General features: G+C 37.5%; 1 protein-coding gene across 4 annotated transcripts in view; it reads left to right on the top strand.

Annotated features, from left to right (window-relative positions):
* LOC128026919 (vascular endothelial growth factor receptor 3) overlaps window positions 1–21022 on the top strand; it is a 77056-nt gene extending 56034 nt beyond the window's left edge. Inside the window, exons 5-30 of one of the 4 annotated variants that reach the window (XM_052614189.1) lie at window positions 506–676; window positions 2328–2470; window positions 3875–4046; window positions 4163–4280; window positions 4483–4658; window positions 5296–5461; window positions 7318–7444; window positions 8055–8163; window positions 8663–9004; window positions 9475–9621; window positions 11739–11870; window positions 12421–12527; window positions 12749–12929; window positions 13963–14067; window positions 14157–14270; window positions 14606–14694; window positions 14794–14911; window positions 15462–15562; window positions 15873–15995; window positions 16719–16830; window positions 17951–18050; window positions 18165–18270; window positions 18416–18528; window positions 19944–20064; window positions 20156–20241; window positions 20347–21022. In XM_052614189.1, the coding sequence (XP_052470149.1) occupies window positions 506–676; window positions 2328–2470; window positions 3875–4046; window positions 4163–4280; window positions 4483–4658; window positions 5296–5461; window positions 7318–7444; window positions 8055–8163; window positions 8663–9004; window positions 9475–9621; window positions 11739–11870; window positions 12421–12527; window positions 12749–12929; window positions 13963–14067; window positions 14157–14270; window positions 14606–14694; window positions 14794–14911; window positions 15462–15562; window positions 15873–15995; window positions 16719–16830; window positions 17951–18050; window positions 18165–18270; window positions 18416–18528; window positions 19944–20064; window positions 20156–20241; window positions 20347–20563 (3596 nt within the window). In that variant the 3' untranslated portion in view covers window positions 20564–21022. The remainder of the gene's footprint in view (window positions 1–505; window positions 677–2327; window positions 2471–3874; window positions 4047–4162; window positions 4281–4482; window positions 4659–5295; window positions 5462–7317; window positions 7445–8054; window positions 8164–8662; window positions 9005–9474; window positions 9622–11738; window positions 11871–12420; window positions 12528–12748; window positions 12930–13962; window positions 14068–14156; window positions 14271–14605; window positions 14695–14793; window positions 14912–15461; window positions 15563–15872; window positions 15996–16718; window positions 16831–17950; window positions 18051–18164; window positions 18271–18415; window positions 18529–19943; window positions 20065–20155; window positions 20242–20346) is intronic. The other 3 variants (XM_052614190.1, XM_052614191.1, XM_052614192.1) reach the window with 3 other exon arrangements.
* Window positions 21023–21075: the final 53 nt, after the last annotated feature.

Here is a 21075-nt window from a genome sequence, read left to right as displayed (position 1 = left end):
ACTTGGTTGTTCTCCAGGTAATCATGAGAAATGGGCTGAGTTCACTGGGCAAAGTCTGTAGTGTTGAAATGGGGCAGAAGATCTGGGTCCATGGCTTATACTTAGTTAAAATTAACTTACTGAGACATCTTTAAATGTGCTTTAACTGATTTCAGCCATGTGTTAACCAAACACCCTAACCCTAATCCTACTCATTCATCCCCAAGGACATTTAGTTAAATATGAATATGTGTTGACTGTTACCGTCTGGTCTCAAATATACATATACAGTGCCCTGTTTCTATTTGCAGCTGGTATTATATAGATAGCTAGCTATTTGAATAACACCACCTCCAGGCCATATGATGTGTGGGATGAGCAGTAACTCATTATCATTCAAAGAGGCATGCACGACCATTGAGGAATTTTAACCAAAGTATGTTACAGACATTTCATGAAGACCCCTAAAGAACTTCAAACCTTCAGATGATGTTTGAACTGAATGCATTGTTGTTCGTACAGGTAGAGCAGCCTCCATTGCTTCTAGAAGGCAATGAGATCACCTGGAATAATAAAAGGGGCTGGTCGGTTCCCAGACACATCATTGAGAACAGTTCCATCTTCTTCGGCTTCTTCTGCTCCACCTCAGTCCACAACAACGAGCACAGATCATCTGTATTTATTGTGCAGGCCATAGGTAAGTATTAATTTGAATAGCTGCCCTTCATATCATAACCGTCTAACATTACGTTGAGCAGATTATTATTATTTTTTTTGACACACATTCCTTTTCTTGAGAATCTTTCTTGAAAAAGTTGTTTTAGGTATTAATGCATTCTTTCTAAATCCTTGGCAGTTTTTAACACAGTAATTTAATAGTTAACATTATTAATGGTTATTGCTATAATAGCAAATCAAATATCAAGATGTTATTGAGTAAGTTGAATTCTTTGTTTTGCAAAAAACATTGAAAATAATGGGGGATATTGCCAAGAGGGATCATTTATATTTTCAATTTAAACCATTTGGCAGATACGTATGTGCTGAATGACATGAATAACAAACATCCATCCATCAAACAATCCATGTCAACAATCACATTCCAGTTTCCATCTTTTGATGTTAAGGTTGTGGTTAGGGATGGGAACAGCTTTCTCCACCAGCCCCGCCCATTGCAGTAGATTTGAGGCTGATTGGTTAATAGGAATGTTGTACCTGAACCAACAAACTTTGTTGATCTAGAAACATGCTTTCCTTGGTTAAACGTCTTGTAGGTTATTGTAAAAGTCGCTAAATTGAGTATAATTTGATGATTTAATGAGTAAAATGATCTGTGATGTAGACTTTACATTTCATCTCATACCGAAAGCAAGATTTGTCCAGATAGTAGATTGTCTTTCCACATCCTGGTTCTGGAGTTGGCTGTGAGATTCTCCCATCCTGTTCAGGGACCTCTTAGAAATACTTTATCATTACATTGCTAAATGAGGTCGTCATCCTTCTTTTTTAATCTAAAGTGAGGGTCATACAAAACATTCGCCAAGATCAATAGCCTTTTTACTGAAGAGGGGAAAATGTAAACAGAGCAATACTGTCCATACCAGCTGAAATCCTGAATAAATATGGCATCAGCATATCTAATCAAATTTACTTAATGGCTTTGTTTGCTTCACTTGCTCTATTTGGGCCTGTTCAAACTTACAAAATACCAACAACTCACAAATTAATAGTTGGGTTTATTTCGATTAATGAGGTTATTACACACAAAGGGCCACAGTAAAGAATACCTTTCACTGAAACACGTCATTCAATGCAAGATCCTGTAATTTTACAATATTTTAACATTTGCTGAGAAAGTTTGATTAGTAGTGACGTTAACTTAGGAAGGCACTTGTTAACTCAACACATAACACGTTCCACATTGTTTGTGGTTCATACCTCAATAATTTGGGTCAAATGATTGTTTAAATAGTAAGACTGGCATTTTCACACAAAAATCTGTAACATTTTATTTTTACAGTGTTCTTGTTACTACAGTAATAACAGTAAAGTATAATTAAATAATGCATAATTACAAGCAAAAAACCCTAAACCTAATCCTGCTGTTAATTAATATTACTCAGTATTTATTTGTGTAATTACACTTCATCAAGGACATTGCTTACTTAAGCGATACTGTATATCGGTACATTAAAAAAAGTCCAGTGCATCTAGCAACCACATAACAGCGGCCTGGCAACCCACAACACCCTCGTATCATTGTGGAGACAGCAATGCTACAAATACTACATCCATGGATCCAAGAACTTGAAAAGTGCTGACAAGTCCATGTTTGCAACACCTAACAGGACTGAAGTTTCACGAGCTCAAGCTGTTTCCCGAGGACTCGCCCGTGGAGCTCATGCAGGGCGAGGGTCTGGAGCTGAACTGCACAGCGCTGGTGGAGTTCAAAACTGGTGTGGAATTCCAATGGGACTACCCAGGCCAGAAGGTAATTACCAGGCCACACTTCATATTACAGTTATCAGGATTATCAGCTGTTTCTGATTAAAGTATAAGAAAGAACATGACCTGTCCAATTCAGAAACAATGGCCTTTATCTAATTAATCTGTGATGGTATTAAGCTGTGAACAAAAATGTAGCGGCTTTGGTGTGTTTGCTTTTCTATAGTAAAAAATCTCTGCTAATATAAGCAAACTGTTATATTAATCATTCTCCCACACTCATGTGCTTATCTGTGGCCACTCATACATCTATCCAGTTATTATTTCCTCTCTCAGTAGTCCAGGATTTAATTTCTGCATCAGCCTTAGTTATGCATCTCTTGTGTACTGGAGTCATGCAATTCATGTACAGGTCACATTTTGCCTAAAAAGTATATTTTGCATAAAGAAAATAAAGCATATTTTGGTCACACTTTATTTTAGGGTCCAATTCTCACTATTAACTAACCATAAACTGTGACTTTTGCCTCAATTAACTCCTTATTTGCTGCTTATTAATAGTTTATAAGGTAGTTGTTAAGTTTAGGGTATTAGGTAGGATTATGGATGTCATGCATCATATGTACTTTATAAGCACTAATAAACAGCCAATATGTTAATAATAGACATGCTAATAAGCATCTAGTTATTAGTGTGAATGGGACCCTATACTAAAGTGTTACCCATATTTTTATTTATTTTTATGTATGTATGCATGTACTTTTTTGTTTGTTTATGTTTTGCATTATGTATAAGTACTTCTTTAGAATTGTATAAATCATGCATTAAGAACACAATTTTAAATTGGCATAAATATTGGCACAATACAAAAAATCAAAGTTAGAAAAAATGGGCTCCAATTATCTTATATTTTATATATTCATATCTTATATTACATATATTTATAATATATATTTTGGTAACACTTTAGAATAGGGAACACATAATGACTATTAACTAAGAATTTTCCCTGAACAAACTCAGATTTTGCTGCTTATTAATAGTTAGTAAGGTAGTTGTTAAGTTTAGGTATTGGGTAGGATTAAGATTTCCAAATTATGATCATGCAGAATAAAACATTAATATGTTCTTTATAAGTACTAATAAATAGCAAATATGCAAGTAATATGCATGCTAATAAGCAACTAGTTAATAGTAAGGATTGGTCCTTAAAATAAAGTGTAACCTATATTTCTTATATATTGTGTAGACCTCACTGTGCCAGTATGACTCACAATGATCTATGACTGTGGTATAGTCGTTCTAGTGACCTTTCAAAATGAGGGAAAAGCTAGTTATAGGTGCTAGTATGTAGTATTTTAATTGGTGATGTTTCAAATACCAAGTGTACACAATAAGTACACAAAAGGCAGACCATTAAATCAGATATTTTATGGCACTGTGCGGACAGGAGAACAGGCCGGCGAGTTTTCAGTCTGTGCGTAACATCCTGGACAAAGCCACAGAAGCCTCTAGTATCCTCACAATCCGAAACGTTCACGTGGATGATAGCGGTTATTACACCTGCACGGCCAGAAGTGTGGAGGTGAAACGAGAGCTTACTACTGTAGTCTTAGTTCACGGTAGGTAACAAAATAACTACGCCTGTACTACTATAAATTGAAATATTAGAATATATAGTTAAACAACTACCATAAATGACTGCTAATGTAACAGCGCTTCTTCTATAATTCCACAGAGAAACCTTTCATCAGCTTGGACTTCAGGAATGGATCAGTTATAGAGGCAAAAGAAGGACAAAAATCTGTCTGGCTGCCTTTGAAAGTGTCAGCGTACCCCTTACCAGAAACACAATGGTAAACCGTCAAGCTACATGTTCAGCACACATGAGCAACTTGTGTAAAGGATTAAATCAAATGCCATCCTATATTTTTCTTCTTGATGAACGTCACATTATGGAATCAAAATGTCATGGACACAGGACAAGTTTGCTCTTTTAAAAGTAGTCATGAATGTGCATATACTTATCCAAACACTATAACATCTATATGTGTGCAGGTATAAGAATGGCAAGCTGATCACCAGACGGCCAGAGTTCAGCCGGTTTAGGGTCCAGCAGCATGCTCTGGAGATCAGGGAGGTGTGTAAGCAGGATGCTGGAGAATACACTCTGGTCCTGAAAAACACACGTGCAGCACTGGAGAAAAGACTCAACTTTACTCTCATAGTCAATGGTAACTCTCTCAACGATGCTTGTTTGAAATATCTGCTGTTTTGTATTAGGTTGATCCATTATTAAATATAAATTAAATAGACCCATGGTGGTTAAAAATCTAAGCTGGAAACAGAAAGATTGTTGGTGCAGTATAATTATGATTCATCAAGTGAATGAAGATAAATAAATAATGCATGAAAAACCTTTTCCTGCACTAGCATAAGGATGGCGGGTGGAAGCTAAAAAGCATGGACTAAAATTTAAGATTTCATAGCTGTGGTCGTGAAATAGATATACTTATTGGCCAAAGGTTTGGAATCATTTACATGATTCCACTTAATTTAGAAAGAAGTCTTGTTGATACAAAACACAGTAAAAATGGTTATAATGCAAAATAATCATGCAATTTAGCAGTTAGTTCACGTTAGCTCAGGTCCATTACATTATAAGTAACAATTACAGCTTTTTAACAATGTATGAGTAATTTAAAAGCATATAGTAAATGTTGAAATTATTTTGAACTCTGATTAATTAGTATGTTTTTATTGCTTGGTCATGTTAACTAATTTAATTCAATAATGTTGACAAATGGAAGCTTATTCTAAAGACTTTTAGTGATATCTGTCTGTCTTACATTTCTTGATTTGCATGGTTAGTTCCTCCTCAGATCCATGAGAAGGAGGCAGCAACACCTTCTAACCCCTACAGGAGGAGCAGTCGACAGACGCTCACCTGCACCGCCACCGGGACCCCTCCTGCCACCATCACCTGGCAGTGGAGGCCGTGGAGCCCCTGCGGTCTCAACAGCACCCGCAGAACCCTGTAAGAAAGCACTGGATCGACACGCCACATCTGACACCTAATCTGAATCATGCTGAAAACCTCTGCCTGTCAAGAATTCATGTGGTAGGGCTGAGAACGAGGTTAAGAGGTACTCTAAACATCTCAGGTCTCAGGATGTTGCTGCTCTGAAGGGATTGTGCTCCCAGTGTCAACACTGGATCAGTGGGACTATTAGTTGATCTGGCGAAGCTGTCCAAATCACCATTGAATCTTAAACGCCGGTGCTTGCGGTTCACACTGAGTTCAGAGTGGATAGTCTTTGTTCCTTTTGGCGACTTGCCCACAGTCTCTTACTGGTCGGAGATGCTCTTTTCCGTGTTTTCAGAAGCCTTGTTTATTTTTCCTGCAGTAAAGGCTGAGCGGGCGGCGTGGTGGCAGCTTTTCTTCCTTGTTGACTGGAGATAAGGCAGATGGGGAAGGTGGGGAGGTTAGGAGGGCATTAGGGATATTTATAGTGTTCAGCTTGGAGAGAGCAGAGTGTGAAGGACAGAGGCCTGTCGTCTAAACAACAGGAAACACAGAGACAGATTCATTCAAGCATCCTCTGGCCCTGAAAGAGGACGCCTTGGATCTTCTCTGTGGTTTGTGTTCCTTCTAGAGTCCGGGTCGGAGGGATCGCACTACGGGCAGCAGCTGAATCATTCAGACAGGTCCAGAGAGAGCCGGAGGCGAACCACAGTTCTCATCTCACAGCTGAGGCCTAGAGTCCTTGATCACACTCAGACTAGCATTCAGAGTGCATTAAATATTTATCAGCAGTTATTATTCTGATATCAGTCTGTGCGTTCTACTCTGAGGGTGTAGATATCAGCACTGTTCCAAAACCAAGTGAGCTTCCTACCCAGACAGTTTTTAAAGCATTATATGGGGGATTCACAGCTGGCATGATGGGATTTTAATAAAAGTTGTCTATGCAATCTATGTCCTAAGCATTTATTTTTATTTTTTTTTGGTGCTTGATGACTCAAGCCAACTTTGCATGAGTGGAAAGTTATCATGCTTGTTGTTAAAAGTTAGGTTTGCAAATGTACAGTATGTGTAAATAACCATTCTTATTCTTTGAGAATAGCAAAGCCCACTCCACAACTATAACCTTAATGACACTGAGGAACTGTATTGTTGAAATCGCTTACAAAATGATTTTCAAGCATTAACCGTCAATTAGAATTAAAATATTGAACATTTACGGCAGCTGAAGACAAAACTGCAGTGCACACTTACAATGAACAGAACTTTATCATCTGTTGGTGTGACCAGTTATCTAGATATGTGTTATCACTTAGGCCCCATTTACACTGCATGGTTCAGGTGACCCAATTCGGATTTTTTCCTCTCATGTGGCACAGATCGGATATGACCGGTGAACATGTAAGCAGGAAAAAATCGCATGGATTCTGATATTCTCAGATCGGATTCAGGCCTCATTCATATGTGGTAATAAATCGGATATGAATCGGATACGTGCATTTGCTTGTGCCATGTAAGCAGACAAATCGGATATTCCCCAGTAAATGCGAGTCGTACGTCATTAAAAAAAAGTGACGTCAACTCAGGTGGACACCACCAACTGTTAATTCTTTGAAATGGTTTAAAGGCTAACACTTGTGTGTGGCCTTCATTTGTCGTTCCTTACTTAGCTCTCATCACACACAGGAAAGCAGACGCATCTAAAAGCTCTTCCTGGTGTGGGAACTGTCAATGTGCACATCCTGCATCTGATATTCCCGCTCTCCCTCCCTTTTTCTCATTCCCACACACACGTTAGTGATGTTTTGTCCACAGACATTTTATAAACGTGTTCGGTGGTATTCATAGTTGTGTTTATATTTTCACAGGAGTCGAAGGGGTCAACGAGACAAGATCCCCATCTGTCAAAACTGGATAGATCTGGATCCTGAAGACGCTGTCAATCCTATCGAGAGTATTGACGTTTTGACTGAGATGGTGGATGGGAAAGAAAAGGTTTGCTTCCTGTTTGAATTATTCTTATTTCCTGAAGGTTTCCCTTGAGAGTCCGAACCAAATTTATGTGCCCGCAACATGAACCCTGAGTGTTTTATTTGCCACCAGATATCCGAAACTTGACATCTAGGGTTAGGGAGGTGGTGGGGGGCGAATGCGTTACAATTTCCACTTTCGAAATATTTAAACCCATCTTCCAGTTCTTGCTTCCTGGATGGAGAGGGAATAAACACACATTAACACAGCACTCTCTTCCTGTTTTCTGTCACAACTGTGAGGTGATTTCCTGTGTGTGACCCTGGGAATAGGAGTGGAAGGGGAAAGAGAGACCAATACAGTATATAGCTTAAAGGGATAGTTCAGCAAAAAGTAAAAATTCTGTCATTATTTATTTACTCTTACTGTATTTCATTCTGAACCTCTTTCTACTGTTGAGCACAAAAAGAGATTGAACCCCACTGTGTTATTTTTCAAAACATTTTTTTAGTGTTCCACAGAAGGCAGTCTATACAGGTTTGTAACAACACAACATAAAGAAATACTGAGTTAATTGCCTGTGATCCAAATGAAAACAAGTCAGTCTTTGAAATGGTTTCTGTTGCTTCCACAGACCGTCAGCCGTTTGGTTATTCAGAGCGCCAATGTGTCAGCTATGTACAAGTGCTCGGCAGAGAACAAAGTGGGAAGAGATGAACGGTTGATCTATTTCTACGTGACCAGTGAGTTTCACCAACACTTTTGTGCCAAACAAAGATATGTGGATCTTCACTACACACAGCTTCCTGATGCACCAAACTTGTTTAAGAAGCCATTTCACTTGGTTATATTTCACAATAGGAAAGAAAAGATGATCACAACTTCTGTTTCATGAAAACTTTAACACCGAGTATTAACCATAAACTATATATAAAAAGGCTGTGTTATTTACAGAAAAAAACTGCAACTGTGGTTGCCAGAACTTTACTGTAAAAAAACATGGAAGCAATATTTAAACTTTTATAGATTGATAAATAACAGTAAACAGTAAAAAAAAATAAAAAAATACATATTTTGTGAACTGAAATAATGTTGATATACCAAATTACTAAAATCTGTTTAAAATTGGTAACCAATGTAATTTATAGACAACCACCTTAAAAAACATTAAAACATTCTCAAAAACCTAACCTTTCAATGAAGTAAAACAATCGCAATTATAATTTTTCTTATTCTATTCAGCTATTCCAGAAGGTTTCGGGATAGAGATGGAGCCCTCGGAGGACCCGCTTGAGCAGGACCTGGTATGGTTGAAGTGTAATGCAGATAATTACACCTATGAGAACCTGCGCTGGTACCGTCTGGACCCGCAAGCTGTTCCTCCAGAGCTGGACTGCAAGAGTCTGCACCAATATGCCGAGTCTCTGGGGGGGAAGCTATCGTTCCAGACCGCCAGCAACAACTGGGTGCTGGAGCTCACCATTACCAACATCCAGCTACAGGACGAGGGAAACTACGTGTGTGAGGTGCAGAACCGGCGCAGTGGAGAGAAACACTGCCACCGCAAGTACATCCCAGTCAAAGGTGAAGGTCATTCAGTGATCACTTTTCTAGACTGGCATTCCTGTAAGCTGACCTACTTTCAAAACCTAGTGAGCGGTCTTGCTGTCAGAATGCTGTTTGCTGCTTACAATATAAGGAAAGCTGACTTCTGAGGAAGCATCCTTAGAAGTAAGGATAGAAATAAGTATATTTACAATTTATGAAATAAGATATCTTTGGGATTCCTTAAAAATAAGGTCTCGTTAGGTTTTGGAACAAAGGTTGAATATGGATTTTGTGCATTTAAATTTTTCTTTGTCCACTGATATAGCTGTCTGTACATTTTGAACCAGATACATCTCTTTTAATCATGCAGGACTGTTATTGCCCACTGTCAAAATGGCCAGTATATTTATAATGTGTCTATATGTCACTGTCACTACAAATGATTTAGCCATCAAGATCTAACTAAAACTGAAGGCCTGTTCTCTCTCTCGCTGTGTCCGTTCCAGCGTTGGAGGCACCACGCTACCGTAACAACCCCACCAATCAGACGGTGAATGTGAGCGAGTCGCTGCAGATGGAGTGTGATGTCGAGGGCACACCCTCTCCTCAGCTATCCTGGTTTAAAGATAGCCAACCCCTCCATCAGATATCAGGTTACTCGTTCATGGCTGTCCTTCTCCACAGTTATTAAGGGTGTTAGACCAATAATGTGTCTTTTACTTCTATATCCTAACATTTAAATCAATAATTTCATACAGTGTACTTACTATGTACATTCATGTTTTTACATTGGTCAATATAAAAAAACCCTGCATGGATGTCTGTGATTAATATCTGTAATAACAGTGTTACCCTGTCCCTGCCACGTAACCCACTGATAAACCTCACCATATACCAGCCAGCAACACATATACTATTTCTTATACAAAACAATCAAATAGCAAAAAAAAGTATTATCAAAAACTCTGAAGTCATTTGTCAAAGCCTGAATATCATAGAGACATCGCTGGTGGGTTCTTCTGAACTGTTCCATGAGCAACCACCCAGAAAAAAAAGGCAACCTAAAAATGGTCACATCCATATTAACTGTTTTATTCAAGTTTTTATTAAAAAATGTAATTTAACATGACCGAATCAAACTAAATATTGTATTTACCAATCAGGTATAAATAGCTGTTTCAGGTAATGATTTCTGCTTACCACTTTCTACAGCTTAGAAAACATTTAGCATCACCGTACTATACCAAATATGTTACAGCTAAACATTCAGAATAACCTAGCAACCGCATATCAATGACCTGGCAACCACTCAGGACACCACCTCGGCAAACTCTCACATTTTCTAGAGAAAATATAAAAACTACTGTAGTTTAATTTGAGGGAACCCCTACTTTTGAGTTTGACAGGATATGTGAAGTAAAAGGTATAGATTTAGGCACGAAGATATTGCATTGTCTGCTTTAAACTTTTTCAGTTTGATTTCCTTTCCATTTTGATTTCCTCTCCATTTCTGTGCATGTTCTTTAGCTTTCTTCAAATTAACATTTAAAGCTTCTCCAAAACAATTAATTAACAGATCACATTACACCCACCACAGCCATTCCCTCTATCTCAGCACATTCGAATAGGAACACCCTTATACATGAGCACATACTAACACACACACAATGTAATTCTGGTACTGGTAAAGGCACTCCATTCATGCTAATATATTGGAGATCTGTTGGATTGGAAGTTGGATGGGTCACTGGACTGCAGTATAATAGTATATTGTGAATAGTTGGAACAAAACAAAATAATAACCCCAGCTCTGGGGAATGTATGTGGGTTGCTAGTGGGCTGTAAGTGAATTCACATGCAGTGCATGTACTGTGCTGTTTGCTGATAGGTGTTATTGAGGGGCATATTATATTGGAGTTCAAGAGCTATAAGCAGGACGTCTAATGTGCTGCTAATGTGTGACTGGACAATATGTTAAACCTTTTTTTTTTTTGCTCAGCCATTTCAATTCATAGCAAAACCACAGACATATTTATAGATTGTGAAATCCAATACAGTTCTGATTAAACTTTCAGCACTGTAGCTGAAGCAAGTCTCTGATTATTATGTAATAGAAGAGAGATCAGGCTGCTTTTTCCTGCTAATTGAACTTAGCATGTCATAGAATGGAAAAGAACATAATTCATGTTTCCCATAAATCCTTGTTTAAGGCCATATATCAGATACATTTCAGTTCCACATTTCAGTTTTTCTTGTGTTTTCAACTTTAGATTAGGAATCGCTATTAGATACATGTTTGCCCTGAACAAACTCCTAATTTGCTGCTTATTAATAATTAGTAAGGTATTTGTTAAGTTTAGGTAGATGTAGGATTAAGGGATCTAAAATATATATAGTCTTGCAGAATTTACAAGCTTTATAAGTACTAATAAACAGCCAATATGTTAGCTATATGTTATATGCATGCTAATAAGCAAGTAGTTAATAGTGATAATTCTTTCTTAAAATAAAGTGTTAGCAAAGTTTTTTATGGCATCAATGTTATATATATATGGAGCTCACAGGGCTAAAAATTCACATTCTTTCTTATTTTCTGAAAGTATTGATGAATAAAGAATATCAGTGGCTATATACCATGATGGCTTCTTTTTCTTCCAGTTCAGACAACAGATAAATAAGTCAAGAAAGCCGTAACAAAAGAGGATGCTGTGCCATAAAGCCATGGCTGGCTGGCAGATTGTGTGTTTGACAGTTTTGTGGATGTGTTCAGGGATCCTCCTGCAGGACTCCAACCGGACTCTCAGCATTCAGCGAGTGCGAGAGGAAGACGCCGGTCTGTACACCTGCACGGCCTGCAACAAGAGGGGCTGTGTTCAGTCCTCTGCCTCGGTGTCAGTCATCGGTGAGAGCCTCTTGTTTGCGTCCGGTGGTGCTGTAGTTTTTACTTCACTCTCCTGTTTCAGGATTGTGCTTTGCCCTTCAATTCAAATTATTTAGTGGTTCAAGTATTCTTATACATACACAGACTAACACACACCATACACATTCACACACATTTGTTTTATATCATAGTGAGGGCTTCACCTACTGATGTCTATTCTTAGATATTCTTAATCTAATTTTAATTCCTACTTCCTTACGCCATCCTAACTAAATTAAAAGTTTTAATTTGTGATTAATTTTTTTTAGTTCCTTCATGAAGATGTATTTGTTGTGAGGACCCCAAACCCTTACCTCAACAGACATAGCTCCTTTCTAACCTTCATGCATCTCTTCTTTATCATTACATACATAATTATGACAGCTAATGTACAAATTTCCTTTAATCTTAGTACAAAACAGCCGAATCTAATGCATGTTATTAGAATTAAATCAATTTAGAAGATGTGGACTTTCATATTCAGTTCATATTCAAAGTAAGCTTTAATAGAAACATTTATTTTGTCTGCCAGGTTCTGATGACAAGACCAATGTAGAAATAGTGATTCTCATCGGGACGGGAGTCATCGCCATCTTTTTCTGGGTCCTTCTCCTTGTTATCTTCTGCAACGTCAAGCGAGTCAGTACAATGTGTTGCACTTTACATGCAATAATAACATAGTGATTCAAGGACAATTATTTAAATCTCCCATGATGTCAGCAAGACTTTTTGGTAATAATATGTACTTAATATCAACAGTGCCCTGGCTTTCAAACCATATCGGCACTTCAGTGTTGAACATGAGTAGTGGAGTCAGCAAGTCCACAACATAATCTCTCACTGTTTCTGCTTTCCTATAGGCTGCGGTGTCCTCCATCAGTAATTGTTATGGTGTTGTCCTGCAGGTGAACCCAGCAGATATCAAGACAGGCTATCTGTCAATCATCATGGACCCGGGGGAGATGCCGCTCGAGGAGCAGTGTGAATACCTGCCCTACGACTCCAGCCAGTGGGAGATATCCCGAGACAGACTGCGCCTCGGTACTCTCACAGATTGTCCATTTTAAAAACTCTGATATAGGATTTTAATTGGTCCAAATGAAGAACTTTCATGGCTTGGATCCCAGAAGTATATTTATGGTCTAGTCTTTTTCAATGGAATTTTAATTAAGCATTAGGCTCCGGAATCCTTGTATGATGTGATAAAGGATGTCTCGTGAGGAAACTACAGGGGGTTTGTGAGTGGATGAAAAGCTGATTTTGTTTAAAACAAATGTAACTTTAAAATTTAGAACTGGGGCTGAATTATTCAAAACAAAACAAAACTGAAGCAGTGATATATCTTATCAAGTCATAATTATCAAATCAGGCTGTTAAGTAAAGAAGTATATAGTCTGTGTCACTGTGCTGATGATAGCATGTTTTCAGAGCGGCTCAGTTCACAGTAAATGTGTTGACTTTTTTTTACATGTACAATTTCATAATTCCCATTATTTTAGTGGACAGAAGTTTACAGCATTTCACCATAATAAAAAAGGTTCAAGGATTAATTTGAATGTTTGAAAGTGAAGAATTTAAAACTTAAATATTTGAATTATAATTTGTAGAGTGTGTTAGCTCTTGTGAAGTCAACTCAAATGTGAACATCCTTGCCATTTTCATTAGCAGCAGTGTCTTTTTTGTTTGTGTCTCGATGTCTCAGCATGAGCAATATGAGGCATTCAAGTAAATAATTTATGTTTAAGGAGTTCGGCTGACAAATAAGTTTGCGAACCCCTGGACTAATACATCAGCTTTAGCACAATGATGGTATGCATAGCACGAAAAATCACTGCGTTTTCACTGTGTTACAGTTGTTAATCATGACATTTTGATATCACTTGTTCATTGAATTGCTTGCTTTGGCTAAATTATTTAGAAGTGGTTAGATTTATTCAGTCCTATTTGATAATCATTTTGAAATGGCACACTATTGAAGTGTACTTTTTGGCAAGCATTCTAGTCTTGAATGCTATGTATGAGGGATAGTAAAACATTTCTTTTACTAACTTTTATTCTTTGTTCATGTTTGCAGGAAAGGTGCTTGGGCATGGAGCTTTTGGGAAAGTGATCGAAGCTTCGATCTTTGGGCATGACAAAAAAACCTGTTCAAGCACAGTGGCTGTCAAGATGTTGAAAGGTTCAGTTTTACCCATAAACTACAGTGAATACAGAAACGTCCATTTATATAAACAGATCCATGTGTGTGTGTTTGTGTGTGTATAACAGAGGGAGCCACAGCCAGTGAACACAAAGCTCTAATGTCAGAACTGAAGATCCTCATTCATATTGGAAACCATCTCAATGTCGTCAACCTTCTTGGAGCATGTACCAAACCCAACGGTATGGATGTACCATTGTAAAACGGATACCTTTGTTCCTGGATGCTGATTGGTCAATACAGTGATTAAGTAGTGAACACACACCCGGAGCAGTTCGGTGCATTGCTCAAGGGTCTCGCCTCAGTCCTGTTATTAAAGCTGGAGAGAGCAGTGGATTTTCATTTCCCTGCAGGACCTAAGACTCGAACCCACTATCTTTGGGTTACAAATCTGACTCTATCCATTAGGCCATGTTTGATTGTATCCTTGTAACTCAGAATTGACAAATATTGGTTTGTCTTCTGCATTCGTCTTACTTCTTTCTAAACCTCTCTGTTTAACATCTCTGGTTGTCAGGTCCTCTCATGGTTATAGTGGAATATTGTAAATATGGAAATCTCTCCAACTTTCTGCGTGCCAAAAGGGAGTTCTTCTTACCATACAGGGTGAGAGAGACGAATAACATGATATTCCACCCTCTCGCAACAGCATTACAACCAATAATAACTGATATTAATCTGGTGTAACATGGGTTGTGTTTGCAGGATCGTTCTCCTAAAACCCAGAGTCAGGTGCGACGGATGATAGAAGCGGGTCAGGTCAGCCAGAATGAATGTCAGCCGTCCACCGCTTCCAGCATCATCCCACCCATGCAGTCTCGTGGTAAGAGCACTCAGAAGGTCAGAGAACAGAATATATAAAGATCTATAAAGATTATATATTAAATATAGACTGATGTTTACCTGCTGGATACTAAATCTGCTATAACAGTAACATTTCAGGAGGCATTCATATGCAAATTCTGAGTAGAAAACTCATAATTATGATTGGGAAGGATCATTTTGATTCCCGAGTTGGAACGAGGCATTCGTTTTAAACATGGCAGGATACAGTAAACTGCTTCACAAAATGATTCACTGTTTGAAAGCACTTGAAATGCCACACACTGGTGACACCTGCTGGTGCAATGAGAACACAGCCCAAACATGCACACAACACGCCTATGACAAACCAGCTGCAAAGGTTTTGTTGAAAGTTTCGTTTATTAAATGTAATTAATAAATCATCAAATACCATTAAATATAACACCCAAGCAATCACCCAAAACAGCCTAACATTTTTATAAAGGGTCTTTCTGACAATTTTCCAGTTTAAATTCTTATATAATGCATTTAAGCTTTTCAGATATTTTCTTTAGTTTTTCTGTCCACAGTTGCAGTGGATGATCTTTGGAAGACTCCGCTCACAATAGAGGACTTGATATGCTACAGCTTTCAGGTCGCTCGAGGGATGGAGTTTCTGGGATCTCGTAAGGTACATTTCCAACATGTATTTAATCTTCTCTGATGGATCACTAGTCACATGTAGCAGGTTGTAGATTATTATAAGGTGAACTTTAGATCTCTTGTAGAGTAGTCTATGCTCATCAGATGGGGGAAAGTTTTGCTGGATACAGATTTATTTTTTTAATTGGAACAAATGCCTAGAACATGGAGAAATAAAATCAGATAATAAATGTAATTGATGATGAGAAAGTAGCAAATAATTTCAGATCTGCTGATCTATTGGGAAGTAAGGTGTATATATAGATATAGATGTAGTGATCTCGTCTGTGGTCTGACAGTGCATTCATCGCGACCTGGCGGCTCGAAACATCCTCCTGTCCGAGAACAACGTGGTGAAGATCTGTGACTTTGGTTTAGCACGGGACATCTACAAGGACCCTGACTACGTGCGCAAAGGCAATGTAAGAGAAACCCTTCAAATAAGAGCATGATCCAGACAGATCTGTAGTGTAGTATAGCAGTATGAATCTCATGAAGACTCTCCAGACAAACTCCAGACAAAGTCCAGGTCAGGGTCACGAGGGTTCGGTTTGTCACTGAAATAATTTGATTCAGTGACAACTTGTCTTGAAAAATACTTGAAAAAGGATACAAAAAAAATATATATATATATTTTTTTTTAATTGTAAAGCATGTATATGTTATGGTAGTATTTATAGTATTTATAGCATTTAATGTAAACATCATTTGGGGGGAAAGTTTCTTTATTGATATTAAAATAACTTTTTATTATTATTATTTACTAATTTTACACAAAATATTACCTGGACATGAAAAATGTGACCCCACTTGAGATTCAATATGAATGTTTTTCAGTAAAGGCCAGTGGTCAAAAATGACTTGTCTGGCCTTTGCATCATGAAATATCAGCAATCCAGTGAAATTGACAGAAACGGTGAGGCAACTTTACTACATAATATAATAAAAAAAAAAAAAAACAGAAGCAAAAGATGAGCATGTAACAATACTAGTGTGACTGCATGACATAAACATAATGCAGCAGAAAGGGTAAATTTATGAGATGCACTGATGAATAGTTGACCCACTGCAAATCATATGAGCTCCAGGATCATGATAAGAGTGTATTCTCACTATTATAGGTCAAATGTGATCTGTGTTTGCAGGCTAGACTGCCGCTGAAGTGGATGGCTCCAGAGAGCATCTTTGATAAGGTTTACACCAGTCAGAGTGATGTATGGTCATTTGGAGTGCTGCTCTGGGAGATCTTCTCACTAGGTAAGAGTCTAGCTGATCTCTCTCTCTCTCTCTCTCTCTCTATATATCTATATATATATATATATATATATATATATATATGTTTATTGTTTTTATTGGTCCTTAAGATAAAGTATCCTAAAGTATTAGTATCCTCCTAATTAATTCTGCTCTGTTTTAATTTTCTTAACCCTTGTGGATTGTTCAAATTCACTACTCTTTCGGTATGTTCGGGATGAAAACATCCACTCAATTAAACTGCTGTAAAAATGTATCAGATTCATTTTTTTTTATTCTTTTTTGCATAAATCTGTTAATCATCTTCATTCCTGATCAAAACTACCAAATGTTTAAAAAAAATCCAAGATTTTAACTCTTTAATTGCCATGTACATAAACGATGTCGCTGATTTGGGGGAAAAAACACAAAATGACTTATTTTCAATATAAAAGTAATTGTGGCTGCATTTTTTTTTTTTTACTTTTTATAACAGTCCTGGGCATGTCAAAGATTAGTAGCAACATTGGCTTTGATGCATTGTTAGTTTGTTGTTGGTGGCTGTTTTTGCCCCATTGACTTCCATTATAACCACATTTTTTGATGCAAAGCCATGACACCATATAATCATGCACTCTTGATTGTTTGTGGTTTTCCCTTTTGGGAAGAGGTAAAATTTGTTATATTTACAGTTGATCACTAGGTGGGACCATTAACCCTTTAGATAGGCCTGTGCAAAAAAAAAGGCTTAGTTTCTGGCTTGTATATAGAGTTATATGGACTATAACAGCAAATTATAGTGTTTGTCTGTGTGTAAGATTCTTGATTGTTGGTGGTTTTCCCTGTTGGGAAGAGGTAACATTTGTTATTTTTTACAGTTGATCACTAGGTGGGACCATTAACCCTTTAGATAGGAATGTGCAAAAAAAGGCTTAGTTTTTGACTAGTATATGAAGCTATATCAAAATAAGATTTGTCACCAAAAATCATTCCATTAGCTCAAACACAGAGAAAGTTGTGGCCAAAATAAGACTCAACTTTAACCCCTAGTGGACGAAAACGTCCCCAACAACGCATAAGCGTTAAACTTGTACAGAGTCTATGTTCATAGACTTACAGGCTTGATTGTATCACGTCCCATTAGGAGCGTCTCCATACCCCGGCATCCAGATTGATGAAGACTTCTGCAATCGACTTAAAGACGGTACCAGGATGAGGGCACCAGACAACGCGTCCCCTGAAATGTGAGCATTTTTAAGTGCAGCCTGAAGACTGTCTGTGTGTGTTTGATCTACTTAAGGCTGCTAATCAGACTGATGACATCAAACAGAGCTCTGATGTGTGATGTGTTCTGCTAGATATGGCATCATGCTGGCCTGCTGGCAGGGCGAGCCCAGGGAGAGACCCACATTTCCAGCTCTGGTGGAGATACTTGGAGATCTACTTCAGGAAAACAGTCTGCCCGTGAGAAAAAAAAAAAATAAACTTCTTATGAAATTCTGTACATTCAATAACAACATCTGAGCATTACTCACTACCTTCTTTATTATTCAAGTCAGCTGGTTATAAAACTGATGTTGTATGTTTGAATGATTATGTGATTTTTCAGGAAATCCCTTTCAATGCGTCTCAGAGCTCCGATGATGATGGCTTCTCACAAGCTTCCTCTCGACAACCATCTCAAGAGGAGATCAGACTCGCCAGCAACACTATGTCCACTCGGTACATACACATTTTATAACAGTGCTGGGGGCCTTATTTTTATTCAGGAATCCAAAAAACGAAAATATTGGAATTTGGGGAACTTGTTGTTATTTATTAAATTCTTGCTGATATTTATGAAATTCTGATTCTGGTGTCCTGAAAGCGTTAAATATAAATCAATGAGATCTTTATAGTTCTATAGCAAACTTCTTACATAAAATGCATACAAATATCAGCTGTCACACTATATCTCCTATCTCCAAATTATAAATCTTAGTAAGATGATTTAAATGTTCAGTTTAATTATCAAAGCTCTTTATTTTTTATTGTGGGGGAAAAATCACATTACTTTTTGTGTATCATGAACAGTGTTCATGAAAAAAAAATGTATACAAGTTGTATATATTCTGTTATTACTCAAGCATAAAAAAACATGTTACATGATTAACAGTGAGCTAACAACAACAGTTAAAAATAAAGAGTGAGTCATCCAAAACTTCTCAAGTGTAGACTTGATACTTGTCTTTTATGACTAGTCCCACAATGTTCTGGAATGTTCCAGAAAGCACTAGAATATTACAGAATGTTACAGAAACTTCTGGAATGTTCCCATCCTTGCAAAAGCAAAATTTATAAAAAAAAAAGCCAAATGTGGCACAAACTTGTCTGTACTATACCAACATTTCATAATTAATAATAGAAGTTCTAAAATGTACCTGACCTAAATATTTACCAAAATATTGATGCCACGTTAAAATAAATAGCACAATAATAATCAACACCACAGAATCACAGAAGAACCGTAACAAATTTAAGTGAAACACATTTTTGTGACATTGACATCACTTCTTGAAATATGACTTACTTTATAAAAGCGGTTCTTACATATACTTTATGGAAATCAGTAAAGATTTCACAGTGAAAAGATGTGTACTACGACCTGAAGGGGGATGTTTTGTGTTCTGCAAGCTTTTATTTGCTCAGTACAACCTATCAGCGACAGAAGGCATGTAGTAGATTGCGTACAACAGATTTTTCAAAGTTTTGATCATGTTAATAATTAAAGGCCTTAGAAATTAATGTACGTCAAATATGATCCGGTAGGTTTAATAGGGTTAAATAAATATTTGTAGTGTTAGCTAATGCTTGTAAGTGTGCTGTATTAGGGATTTATATAAAATAATTAGTATGAAAAACTGTGTTGTACTAGGTGTACTAGTGTCTTTCTAAACAATCAGACTTAGATTTTTACATGGTGGACAATAAGACCAAAAAAATAAACTAACACGTATTTAAATTGATTGATATCTTCATCTGTCAAGACTAAAATATTATAGTCAGAACCACTCAGAACACCTGAGGAACCACATGTACTTTCCACTTTCCACTCTACATATGCCCTTTGTTGAATATATATGCCTCTCTCTGCCCAGATATTACAACTGCGTGCCTTTCGCTGGGTGCATCATGGTCGGCCCCTCCAGCACGTGTCACTCACGAGTCAAGACCTTTGAGGAACTTCCTCTGGAAATGACATCACAGAAGACACATCATGTATGACCCAGACCTCCAGTATATGTAAAGTCTTTGTAAGCCAAAGGATGTTAACATGTATATTGTGTCATGCATTTGTGTGTCCCTTTAGGACAGCCAGACAGACAGTGGGATGGTTTTGGCATCGGATGAGCTCGAGAGGTTTGAACACAAGCACAGAGGGGCCATGTTGAAAAAGTAGGTGAATCATTAGAAACATGACGATGGCTGTGGCTCACTTAATTTATAATTAATCAGTTTTCATACTCTGGAGTTGCATTAAGCATTGTGTAAACTCTGTAGTCCGTCAGCGGGCCGCAGCACAGAGCACCTCATCAGTTCTCCGTCCATGAGCAGCGGCAGCACACTGCGTCCACCCTTCTTCAGCCAACTCTCAGGCCAAACCTTCTACAACAACGAGTACGGCCAGCTGTTGGAGGAGGAGGGCGTCAGCGACTTCTTCTCCTCTTCGGATCAGGCTGTATATGAGGGAGCCTGCCCGGCAACCTCCAACCTGTAACAGCACTGATTGGCCAATCGTAACCAGGCCCCGCCCCCTCACAGCTAACTGTATTGAGGTCTAGCTTTGTGAAGTTCTCTTAGCAGCCACTGAGTGGCACCATTATGTCCATTTCAAACCAAAAAAAAAAAAAAGTATTTTATCGCCTTAGTTACATATATCTTTATATAAAGAGTAAACTTTTTTTTATTTGTACAAAAAAAGAGAAAAGAACCAGGGTGGAGAAAAAAAAAATGAAGGACTATCATCTTTTGACAGATTTTTTTTTTTTTTTATTGTGGCATTTGAGGTTAAATATTTTTTTTAAATTGACAAATTTTTACAGTACTGCATATAATATTATTCAACTATATCATTACATTTTAATAATATTTTATGGAAACGTACTATATATTTTTATAAGTAGAAATGATCATTAAAGACAATAAACTCAAAGGACTCATTTAATAACCTAATTAAGATCAAGTCTTGTGTTAAATGGCTCCGTAATGTTTATTTTGACTTTTTTTTTA

The sequence above is a fragment of the Carassius gibelio genome, chromosome A14 (genome assembly GCF_023724105.1).
Source record: "Carassius gibelio isolate Cgi1373 ecotype wild population from Czech Republic chromosome A14, carGib1.2-hapl.c, whole genome shotgun sequence".
Taxonomy (NCBI): Eukaryota; Metazoa; Chordata; class Actinopteri; order Cypriniformes; family Cyprinidae; genus Carassius; species Carassius gibelio.
The sequence above is the reverse complement of the archived record's forward strand: the minus strand, read 5'-3'. Positions and strand labels throughout refer to the sequence as shown.